The sequence below is a fragment of the Hippopotamus amphibius genome, chromosome 1 (genome assembly GCF_030028045.1).
Source record: "Hippopotamus amphibius kiboko isolate mHipAmp2 chromosome 1, mHipAmp2.hap2, whole genome shotgun sequence".
NCBI classification, from domain to species: domain Eukaryota; kingdom Metazoa; phylum Chordata; class Mammalia; order Artiodactyla; family Hippopotamidae; genus Hippopotamus; species Hippopotamus amphibius.
Window position 1 is genome coordinate 27969319 of NC_080186.1, and position 12794 is coordinate 27982112.

Sequence of the window (12794 nt, forward strand, 5' to 3'; positions counted from 1 at the left end):
GAATATCATGAATTTTATTTATTATTATTATTATTATTATTATTGGCCGCATTGCGTGTCATGTGGGATCTTAATAACAGTGAACATTATTTTTTTTTGTTTCGTTTTATTTTGTTTTGGCTGCACAGCATGCAGGATCTTAGTTCTCCAACCAGGGATCAGACCCATGCCCCTTGCATTGGGAACTTGGAGTTTTAACCACTGGACCTCCAGGGAAGTCTCTTGAATTTTATATCAAATGTTCCTGAACTTCCAAACTAGGAACCAAATTTATACATCATTTTGGAGTAGAAAACTTGAAGATAAAAGTATAGTTAAACAGTTTCCAACATATTGTAAAGAATCATGGGAGTACATATTTTTCTTCTTCCTTATTTGTTTATGTTTCAGGGTAAATATCGTATTCTATCAGTACATATTCAGATTGAAAGGGAGACATTGCCCACATATTCAAAAATGACTTTTATTTTTCCTTTTTAAATTTGGATGGCTTAATTTTCTTCTTAGCTGTTGTGAAAAAAGTCATAAAAGAAGTTATTTTAATAGCTTTTCACAGTTGAATATGATTTTTATTTGAAGTTTTTTTCTCAGCAGTAACTGAGAATCTATATTTGATTATAAATTTTGACAATTTTATTTTTTAGGTTTTTGTAGCTATTTGAACAAATTTCTTTTCCATTAAAGTATGTCTTTTTTTGTTTTTGTTTTGGCTGCCTTGGGTCTTCATTGCTGCATGTGGGCTTTCTCTGGTTGGGGTGCACAGGTTTCTTACTGTGGTGGCTTCTCTTCTTGTGGAGCATGGGCTCTAGGCACGTGGGCTTCAGTAGTTGTTGTGTGTGGGCTCAGTAGTTGTGGCTTGTGGGCTGTAGAGCACAGGCTCAGTGGTTATGGTGCACGGGCTTAGTTGTTCCGCGGCATGTGGGATCTTCCTGGACCAGGGCTCAAACCCGTGTTCCCTGCATTGGCAGGCAGATTCTTAACCATTGTGCCACCAGGGAAGTCCCTAAAGTATGTCATGTTAACCAAGCAGTGAAATGATACATTCTGTGAATCTTTTTTTTTTTTTAATATGTGAGCAGAAGTTAGGTTTTGTTTTGTTTTTTTAATTTTTATTTGGCTGCGTTGGGTGTTCGTTGCTGTGTGTGGGCTTTCTCTAATTGTGGTGAGCGGGGGCTACTCTGCTGTGGTGTGTGGGCTTCTTATTGCAGTGGCTTCTCTTGTTGCGGAGCATGGACTCTAGGCACGCAGGCTCCGGTAGTTGCAGCACATGGGCTCAGTACTTGTGACTTGAGGGCTCTAGAGCACAGGCTCAGTAGTTTTGGTGCTCAGGCTTACTTGCTTCAAAGCGTGTGGGATCGTCCACATGCCAGTGCAGGGATCGAACCCGTTTCCCCTGCATTGGCAGGCGGATTCTTATAACCACTTCGCCACCAGGGAAGTCCCTAAAGTATGTCATGTTAACCAAGCAGTGAAATAATACATTCTGCGAATCTTTAGTAATATATTTCTAACGTCTGAGTTCAGTATATTTCTGAATTTGAAAGTAATTCATTTGGTTCACTTCATAGAATTATGAACTTGTCAAGTCCAGCTTACTTCAGTTCCTTCTAATTATAACTTTGGTTTTCTACATAGCACTTAAAAAACACTGCTAATAAAGTGTACTGACAGCACGTGAGATATTAATTACAAACACTGTCTATAGTAAGTTGATAGTCTTGTTTTGGTGGAGAGATCAAGCTTATTTAATTTTCAGTTCATGTCAAAGTAATTTTAGTGGAAATAATTGTATTTTATCTCACATAAATTTTAGAATTAATAAAAATGTGTAAGGAGGGTGGATTTGATTCCATTTTAAAGGAAGGCTTAATGTCTTAAGTCATTTAATTGTGAAGAAGAACCTAAGGAAAGAGAATAAAGTCTACTCTTATAGTGTCTTTATCAAGTTTTCAGTCTCTGTTATACCAGTTTGAGTTTTTAGTTTATGTCTAGCTTGGAAGTGAATTGTGAGCATCAAGTTTGAGATTTTGGAGACAACTTTTAGGATTTTGTAGACCGCTTTCATTCATTTGTATGGATTGAAGCATTTGAGTCCCTGAGGAGTTAAGTTTCTAGCTCAAGGTCTGTTAGTGAATTAGCAGAGCAGTGTCTAGAAAGAAACTTTTTTGATGTTATTAGTCTTTCTTGAGACCTATTACATATTTGGCAGCAAATATTTTCCACATCTAACTACATATTTACATTTTTTTCTTTGTACGGTCAGTCTTTACTTTGCAGGATTCTGATATGCTCGAATTTCTGTTGGCATAGTTTAGTTAAATAGCACCGGTCACCTAACAACACAGTTCAGCTGTAATTTACCATGGTATGGTAACTGTGAATAATTGTGTAGTGTATAAACTTCGATGCTGGCTCTTCACAGATCACTATATATATCAATAGATAGATGCCCATCGTAATTGGTGACCAGTCACATTACTTCTCTCAAAGTCTGTTGGAGATTGATCACTGTGCATGTTACTCATTTTTTGCACAGACAGCAAAGTGTATAAATGTGTTACCTCGTCTTCCAATGATAAAGTCATGTGACATTTTACAAAACTGGATAATCAAAGGAGAGAGTTGACCAGCAAAGATGAAAGTTCAGCAAAGAAATGAAAAGTGATAATACTAGATCTGAAAAATTAGATGTTATAGAAGATTAGAAAATAGTGACAGGTAGTGAAGGTAGGACAAGTGCTGGTCCTATGTGAAAGTTTGGTATGAAGGTTTGGTATTGAAAAAGTGAGATGAGTATGAAAAACAAGGTAAAATTGCTTCAACATCATATAGTTTAAATTGTAATAGAAACAGATCTCAATCAGTTTGGCTAGCATTCATGCCAAGCTGCATTGAAAGAAAACTAGTTCCAAGGAGACTAAAGAAATTTTCATTACCAGTAAAGGCTGGTTTCATTTCAGAATCAGCATGGATCAAAGTTGGTATAGCAGGTAGGGATGCTGCTGTGAACTTTACTCCCAAATTCCAAAGATTAATTGAGCAAATAATTGATCATCTATTTAATGTGGGATAGGTCTGTTTTGGAAGGCACTCTTATCAATAATTTATGTGATGGAAGACATAGGATCATGAAGTGGTCATAAGGTGGAGAGTATAGATATGAAGTCTGAGGAACTTAGTGAAGGCAAATTTATGAACATAAATGAAGAAAGTGATTGTGACAGAAAGGGTGAAGATGTCTCAGAGGAAGTGACTGGCAAAAATTTCATGTTAAAGGAACTCTTGGAAGTATATGGTAAGATTGAAAGGGTAAAAATGTTGGGTATCCAACCAGACTCAGAAGGGATTATGACAGTTTGCCAAGGCTTGGAAAAGATACTTATTCTGTATCATAAGTTATATTAAGAAAAGAAGAAGGTAAGCACTGTCTATTCTTGATAAGGTTTTTACAAAGAAACAAAACACTCAATGTTTCTAATATTTTAAGTTATAAAATAGTAAATATTGGTTACACAGTATTCTTTATTTCTGTATACATTTTAACTGACAGTAAAAGAGTCTTAAATGTTTAAATAATCTTAAACATCACAGAACAATATGATTTTTTCCCTTTGATTATTCAGATTGCTTTGCTTGGTTTCAGCTTGCAAAGTCATTTTTATAGTCCTGCACTACAGCGCAAAGTGAATACTGCCTGTATAAAAAAGTGTGTTTTTCCCATAAGAAATTTGTTATATTTTACAAGTTGACAAAATGATTATAAAGATTATCAATATGAATAAATTTGAAAGGGATGTTTGAATTGGAGTAGCAATAGGGAAGGACTAGCATTACAGTTGTGGCGTTGAGGGAAGAGGATTGGACTTTTAATTTGGAGTGGTCTGTTGCAAGCATAAAAACTACTTGATGCTTCTGCTTAATTTTTGAGATTCTTGCAAATTTTAAAGTAAACTTAGGATGTTTAAGTTTTTAATATAAAATGAATTTTAAATTACTTATTAAATTTTGCTACTTTTACTAGTAAAAGTAATTTTGTTCAGCGAACATTTATTGAGCTTCTGTAAGTTAGGCATTGTTGTTGTAGGTCCTAGGCTTACAGCAGTATGGAATATACACAGATCTCTCTAGACTAGAATATACTTTAACGTTCTTCCTGCTTTGAACTGATGAGAGTAGATACTACGCTTGATCTTAACCAAAAGTCCAAGAAGCGGTTCCCTGCTTTGAGAAATGTGGAATCTCTAATTCCTTACGAGTCTTGATTTCATTTAGGTTCTATTGAAAGAAACTAACTAGATTATTTTTACTTTTTGTATAACTTTAAAGGCTTTTGTATGAAGACATTGTTTATTTATTTATTTATTTTTTAGATCGTCTCCAAAATGGGGTTACAACTCCAGATTTGTATAACCCCTGTCAGTGGGATGTTTCATGATACAGCTTCAGAAATGTGGGTGGGTACTTGATTTCTTGTAGCATCCCTTGCTTGGGAGTAAAGTTTTTATAGTTGCTATCATAGACACATCTGTAGTTGTAGAGCTGGGAAAGACGTGTGAATTCTACCTTGTTCAGGATGTTGGGTGTTTGTGGGTTATATGAGATTGTGGTGTTGTTAAAGAGTTGTAACTTTAGCGCAATCATGAAAGCTGAGTAAGTGTTTGCTATTGATTTAAGACTGGTGAAGCTTAAACACTGTACAGTGGTCTAGAGGAATGAAACTACCTGATAGATTGGTTGAGCTATAGATCATTTGTAATAGCTAGAGCATTTGCTTTGGGGATGGGGATGTAATGGGTGCATGAAGGCAGGAAAAAATGAAGCAGTAGAAGAAGTAGGGCCAGATTTTAGGGAGTCAGAAGTTTGGGTTTTTTTCTGGGGAGCCTTTTTCACAGCTCTGTGTGTGTGTACTTTTAAACTCTCAGTACCTCCATTTCTTCATCTACAAAATAGAGGTGTTAACAGTACTTACTTGAGATTTTGGGGAGGTTAAATTGAATTAAGTCATGTAAAGTGCTTGAAAAATGCCAGGCACAGGGTAAGGTTCTTGGTAAGTATTGACCACTGATCATTATAGTTTGTGAACCATTGCCTTGGGTCGTCTAAAAAATTCTGTAATCAGGCAGTTGATAGAAATGGTAATTACAGAAGGTCGATAACTATGGAAAGATTCTTCAAAATTTCAAAAATGAAAATGAAAACAAATGTAAATAAAACAGCAAAATGCAAATTTAAATGAGATAACATCTTTTTCTGCCAAATTGAGGATGATGAATGAAACTTCATGCCAAGTGGGAGAAAAGTTTTATAATATTATATTTGGAAAAAATATCTGATCACAGAACTCTTTTTTCCTTAGGGCCTCTTGCAGGTTTTTGGATAACAAATATTGAGAAATGCAAAGTTACGGCATTGAGTTAATAAAAAAGCTATTGAGAGATTATACAACACAATGTGCTGGGGCCTTACAGGTATCCCAGGATGAAAAAGATTTATCTAGAAAGTGATACTGACACACACATAAGTTAACTGTGCCATAGGTGACTGTGAATGAAATATAAATCACGTGCTGCAGAGGAGTCAGAAATTCTAAATGGGTTATCAGAAGAGACCTTATTAAAAACAGATGATTGAACCTGGTGTACCCCCCCCCCCAAAAAAAAAAAAAAAGAGACCTTATTGAAGAACTGTATTTTAAAGAAGCGTTGGAGAGAATTGCATGGTGGTCCAGTGGTTAGGACTTTGTGCTTCTACTGCTGGTGGCTTGGGTTCTATCCCTGGTTGGGGCACTAAGATCCCTCAAGCTGCGGGGCATGCCACACACACACACACAAAAAAAACCAACAAGGAAACAAAACAAAACAAACTGAAGCATTGAAATTTCATCAGGTAGAAGTTATTCCTAGTAGGAAGAAGACACTATGAGAGTGGTGTGATAAGAACCTTGGGTAGGAGTAAGAAATAACCTTACTCCATAGCCAGAGTGTTTTCAGAACGCAGATCTTCCTTCCTGCTAGCTCCTTCAGTGTTTTTTCTTAGGATAAAGTCCAGTGTCTAAACATGACTAATACTTAGGGTGACCAAATTGAGACGTCTTGTCTTGTCTTGTCTTGTCCTGTCCTGTCCTGTCCTGTCCTGTCCTGTCCTGTCTTGCCCTGCCCTGCCCCTGCCCCTGCCCCTTTTGCGGTGCCCTTGTGTGAACTGGGTATTGAGGCTCCTACTAAAATGAAAAAGGGACCAGTGGTGAAAAGAGTAGGTTTTAGAGAAAAAGACAGTAAAGCACATTTGATAGTTTTCAGTCTCTACTTAATCATTGACAAATCCAGCATCAACTCCCTGAACTATTTTAGGGCTGTTGGTCATTTTAGAGCTGTTGGTCTGTTATTTAGTTTTCATTGAATAAGTTTATCATATAAACTCTCAAATTGTTACAAATATTAAAATCAGTTTGAGAAAAGTGTTTATGGTATTAGGCATTCTAGTAATTATATCCAGGGAATTTGTGAAGTTGTATGGAGGATCAAAGAGAAAATTAACTTTTTTAAAATAAAAATTATTGGTCCAGGATCCAATACATTTCTGTGATTTTTTTTTTTGGCGGCATGTTGGATTAGTTCCCTGACCCGGCATTGAACCCAGACCCCCTGCAGTGGAAGCACAGAGTCCTAACCACTTCCCTCTAACTGTGATTTTTAAAATGTTTAAATTTTTTTCCGAAGGTGGTTGTTAGTGGTGTTTATCAGTTCACAGTATATTGGGATTTTTATCTCCCTCCAGGGTTAGGGAACTTGAGTGTCCTGTTTTGTAAGTAAAAATATACTTTATCCCCAGTGCTTAATTTTTGAAATACAGAGGGTTGAATTGTTTGCCCAGTTCTTTCCTTTTATTTTAAACAGTGGATACATTTTTACAAATGAAACCTAATTTTTAAAACAAGGGAAGATATTTTTTATTAGTAATCACATTGTTCACATTTACTGTATATTTACAATTTGCTAAGTATCATGCTAAATGCTTTTCATTTAATCATCCTAACAGTCCTGAGGAGTGTAGGTATCACTATATATTTTATGGATAAGGAAATTTGAGAGTAAAAACCTCTTAAAGTTATAACATTTATTTTATAAGTTTAAGTATGCAACAGTTATATGTTTTGAAATGGGTAGAACCTATGAGACTATTTTGGTAACCGGTATTTATAAATACCGGTTATCAAAATACCAGTTTGATAAAAATGAACTGGTATTTTTTGTCTTAAATTAATATTCATATTCATTTGTTTATTTTTTTAATTTTAGGTTTTGAGAAAATCCTTGCCCATACAGAGTAGTTGTTACAGATTCTTAAAGTCAGCTTGGCTTTTAAGTCCAGTTAAATCATTCATGAAATTTGAGGGATAAGGAGTACTTCAATTTCAAATGACTAAATTACTGTTTATATCTAATTTCTTACTTATAAATATACAGTTTAGATAGGAAGCACCCAAACGAATTTAGCAAAATCACCATATTATAACAAAGCTAAGTCTTATTACGTGTACATTTGTTGTCACCCCATTGGTGAGATTATAGGCCAGTCAGGTGCTCTGGAGTCCTGATGGAGTCCATAATTGAGAGCAATGATGGTATTACCTGCTTGTGCAATGTTAAGTGAGTAGTCAGCAGCAGGTATGAATTAAAGCAAATGAAAACTCAAAAACAATCAAACAAACAAACAAAAAAAAACAAACCCAAAAACCAACCTCATCAGAAAATGGGCAGAAGATCTAAATAGACATTTCTCTGAAGAAGACATACACATGACCAACAGGCACATGAAAAAATGCTCAACATGGCTAGTTATTAGAGAAATGAAAATCAAAGCTACAATGAGGTATCACCTCACACCAGTCAGAATGGCCATCATCCAAAAGTCTACAGATAATAAGTACTGGAGTGGGGGTGGAGAAAGGGGAACCCTCCTACACTGTTGGTGGGAATGTAAATTGGTACAACCACTATGGAGAACAGTATGGAGATTTCTTAAAAAACTAAAAATAGAGCTACCATATTATCCAGCAATCCCACTCCTGGCATATATCCAGAAAAAAACCATAATTCTAAAAGATGCATGCACCCCAGTGTTCATTGCAGCACTGTTTACAATAGCCAAGACATGGAAGCAATCTAAATGTCCATTGATGAATGGAGAAAGAAGTTGTGGTACATATATACAAAGGAATATCACTTATCCATAAAAAAGAATGAGATAATGCCATTTGCAGCAACATGGATAGACTAGAGATTATCATACTAAGTGAAGTAAGTCAGACAGAGAAAGATAAATATATCACATACATGGAATCTAAAAAAAAATGATACAAATGAACTTATTTACAAAGCAAAAAGAGACTCACGGACTTCAAAAACAAATTTATGGTTACCAAAGGGAAAAGGTGGGAGGGAGAGAGAAATTAGGAGGTTGGGATTAACATACACACTAGTATATATAATCAACAAGGACCTATTTATATAGCACAGGGAACTATACTCAATACTCTGTAGTAACCACCTGGGAAAAGAATCTAAAAAAGAGTAGCTATGTGTATATGTATAATCGAGTCACTTTGCTATACACCTGAAACTAACACAACATTTAAATCAACTGTACTTCAATATAAAATAAAAATTTTTAAAAAGGAAAACAACAACAATAAAATCAAAGTAAGTCAAAGATAGACTCTCCTTTAATTGATGCTCAGCCTTATCAAGAAATTCAGATACATAAAGAGGTTAGCATTGAAATGAAGTCACCTCATAACACAGGAAGTTGTACTTGAGGGGCTTCATTGTATTAAACATATTATTTAACACATTTGAATGTATATTTTAAAAGTTACTCTTTAAAAAATACTGGTATATGCCTACATAACATCTCCCTGTTTATCCTGTTTCAGTAGTGCCTTTTGGTTTTTAATACCTAAACTTCATAGAAGTATTTTTCTCAGTGTATTTTTAAAACAACTTAATAGAGATGTAATTCATATGCCATGCAATTAACCCATTTAAGGTGCATAATTCAGTAGTTGTTAGTATTTTCACAGTTGTGCAACCGCATCAATTTTAGAACATTTTCATCACCAGAAAAAGGCAGTATTGTACAAAAGTGCATTATCTTCAGTCAGATCGCTTTCTTTTTTCCTTACATATTTTTCATACATATTTTTAGTTTTTTGTATCAGTAGCCTCTCACATATCTCAGATACCACTTAAAATATTTTTTTTTTTTTTTTTGGTGGGATCTTCCTAGAGCAGGGATCGAACCCGTGTTCTCTGCATTGGCAGGCGGATTCTTAACCACTGCACCACCTAGGAACCCCGTTAAAATATTTTTTAGAAGTTTGTTTTCTGTGACTTGTTTCCTTCTGGAGTGGTTATTATGTTAATTCACCTCGAGCCTTCTCTTTCACAGTTAATTTCTTTCAGAAACCTGGGATCCTTGGTTGTCTGTTTGCATTTATGAGTATTAGATACTATTGATTACTGTAGCTAGCTGTTGTGTTTCATTTGTAGTTAGGTAGGTAGCTAGGTAGTTCTTTTTCCCTGAAGTTTTCCCCTTGAATGGGGAGAGACTCACTCTGTAGTTTAGTAGGCAAGGTTTATCCCGAAGCCGACTTGCTTCTCTTTTTGCTTCATTGATGAGTAGTAGGTAGGGAAGCAGGAGGTTGGAATGCTCAAATTTGCCAAAGTGAGGAGATCTGTAAAGACTAGGAGTGAGGGTCCAATGACTAAGACTCTTGTGCTCCCAATGCAGGGAGCCTGGATTCAGTCCCTGGTCAGGGAGCTAGATCCCACATGCATGCTGCAGCTAAGAGTCTGCATGTAGCAATTAAGACCCGGTGCAGCCTAAATAAATAAATAAATAAATAAATTTTAAAAAATTAAAATTAACTCATTAAAAAAAACAGGACTTCCCTGGTGGTGCAGTGGTTAAGAATCTGCCTGCCTATGCAGGGGACACAGGTTTGATCCCTGGTCTGGGAAGATCCACATGCCACGGAGCAACTAAGCCCATGTGCCACAGCTACTGAGCTTACACTCTAGAGCCTGCAAGCCACAACTTCTGAACCCACGTGCTGCAATTTCTGAAGCCTGCACACCTAGAGCCCGTGCTCCACAACAAGAGAAGCCACTGCACTAAGTCTGCATACTGCAACGAAGAGTAGCCACCACTCGCCGAAACTAGAGAAAAGAAAAGCCCATATGCATCAATGAAGACCCCAAGGCAGCCAAAAAAAAAAAAAAGAGTGAAACATGCTAGTAGTATTTTTATTACCTTCTGGGTGGAGTTGCCTCTTCTTTACTTCCCCCCCCCCATGTCTGTTTTAAAGATCTGAAATTACCTCAGACGTGGCTCTGCTTCTACCTTGGGCCCTAACATACTCAAAAAGGAACCATTCCTGTAATGTGGCTAATTTTCATTTAAAGAGCAAGCCTATAGATGCTGATTGTTCTGTTCAGTTTTGATTAGAAGTTTTGCATAGTTCTTAAAAATAATTGTTGTTAGTAAGTTCTAAGTATTGGCTGTGTTTATTATTATTACAGAAGTATATATATGATCCTCTGTATTTTATGGTAGAACAGTGATTTTGAAAAATAAGTAGCTTTTCTGAATCAATTTATTGTACACTTGAAACACTGTAAACCAGCTATACTTCAGTTTTTTAAAAAAGCTTTAAAAAATTAAGTAGCTTTTTTATTTTGAGGGCATGTATTTATCTCTTCATTTTTGGGTTGAGGGCTTTTATTCATTCTAAATTTTATTTTACTCTGTTTGGCAGTGTTTATGTTGTTTTGAATTTGTATACTTTGGGTTGAAGTTTACAGCTCTTAGGGGACCAAGGAGGGATATACTGAAAAGTATGAATGAAAAATATGATAATATTACTTTTTTTTTTTTGCTTTTTCAGTTTGAGCAGAAAACTGGTGCAGTTTTTGATGAAATTGTAGAGAACTGTAAGTACCATTCTAGAAAAAAAATCGTGTCTTTAGATAGATAATAAATATGTCTAGAGAAAGCATTTGTCTGTAACAGTGATTAGTTAGGGCTAATTGATGTGATGTTCCAATTTGATTTAAGTTTAGATCTCATCACACCCTGTTAGTATTTTAATAAAGTTAATCTGGATTATAAGAATCTTACTTTTTTCTTCAAAGTAAATATTTTATTCTCATAGTTATTAATGTTGAAATATAGCCATGCTTTGTGTATATGTGCATTATATTGAATTTATCACTCAATAAAGGTTTCTACTTTGTTTACATGGTCTCTTAATTTTATCTTCATATTTTTTCACTGTTTAACATGGTTTTCTTAAAAGAAACTTTGTTTCTTAGATTATAAAAGTAATACATCCAATTTTACAATATATAGAAGTGAGTAAAGCAGAAAATAAAAGCCTTTATCTTTACCATTCTCCAAACAGAATCAGTTTTAAAAGTGTAATGTATATCTTTCCAGACTTTTTTCTATGAATGTAAATGTATGTCACTATGTGATGGGTGGGGATTTATGTATCCTATAAATACTGTTCTTGCTTTTTTTTATACAACTGTCTAAGACGTCTTCTATGTCAGTGGATATGGACCTGTTGCATCCTTTCTAATGGATACTCAGTATTTTATTGTATGGCTGTACTATAAATTAATCCAATACCTCTTTTCCATGTGTGTATATTATTTTCCACTTTTTACTATTACAATATTAAGTATGCATTTCTATACACATCTTTGTCTACTTGTTGAAGTGTTTTTGTAGGATAAATTCTAAGGATAGAGTTTTTTCTTCCAGTTTTATTGAGATATAATTGACATAATGTTTTGCCTTATGTACGTCATGAAACAATTACCACAATAAGTTCAGTGAGTCTAATAGAAGTAATGAATCATCAAAGGATGTTCGTGCAGTTGTTTATGAAGGATAAATTTCATCATCTAGAATTCCTGAGTCAAGGGGAATGTGCATTTCTTTTGTTTTTTGTTTACTTTCACCAGATCTGTGATTACCTTCTTTCTCTTTGGAATTAGTTTGTTAGTAGTGTTTGAGTGATAACAGATTTTTAGACTACATGTTGAGAAGTAACTAGCTCTCCTGATCTTCAGTGGATTTAGTTATTGAATGTCCTTTTTGTTGCATGCAAGCAACAAAAATAGACTCGTACTTGCTTATCCAGAAAAATAACTTTAGAAGTACATTGGGTATTTCACAGAATTTAGGGAGAAAGTACAGAACAAATTTCCTTCAGGGAACTCAGTGAAATGTGATCATGGGCCTGCTCTCCCTGGTACTGCCAGGAAGCAGTTATGCTCCAATGACTTTTAGTCTTTCTTTTTATCCATTTTAGATTTTAAGTTCCTAGGAAAAGATAATTGGGCCAGCTTGCATCCAGTGTTTATCTTTGAACCAGTCATCTGTGGTCAGAGGGAACAGGATCAAAAAGTAAAACATGGCTGTTAGAAGGTATCCCTCAGCCATTACTTCTCACTTTCAGCAAATAATTTTTGATTTCCTGCTTCTGGATATGCCTTTGCTCAAGTATGTATACTAGTAATAGAAAGTAATCAAATAGCTTTCTAATGATGGTTTTAATCAGATACTTTATTTGTTAAAGATGTTGCAGTAATAACAATCTTAAAGGGGTAGCGGAAATCTTAAGGCAGTATCTAAGCTGCTATACGTGGGTCTGTACACACAACATTTGGGGTTTATGTTTCTGGTGCCTTGTGCTTTTTTTGCTCCATCCCTGCAAATGTTTTTAG

The 12794-nt window shown here is 35.2% G+C and overlaps 1 protein-coding gene across 11 annotated transcripts in view; it reads left to right on the forward strand.

Annotated features, from left to right (window-relative positions):
• ZMYM4 (zinc finger MYM-type containing 4) overlaps positions 1-12794 on the forward strand; it is a 179666-nt gene that overhangs the window by 56755 nt on the left and 110117 nt on the right. For all 11 annotated transcript variants that reach the window (XM_057704739.1, XM_057704789.1, XM_057704730.1 and 8 more), the window contains one exon: positions 10946-10991. In XM_057704739.1, the coding sequence (XP_057560722.1) occupies positions 10946-10991 (46 nt within the window). The remainder of the gene's footprint in view (positions 1-10945; positions 10992-12794) is intronic.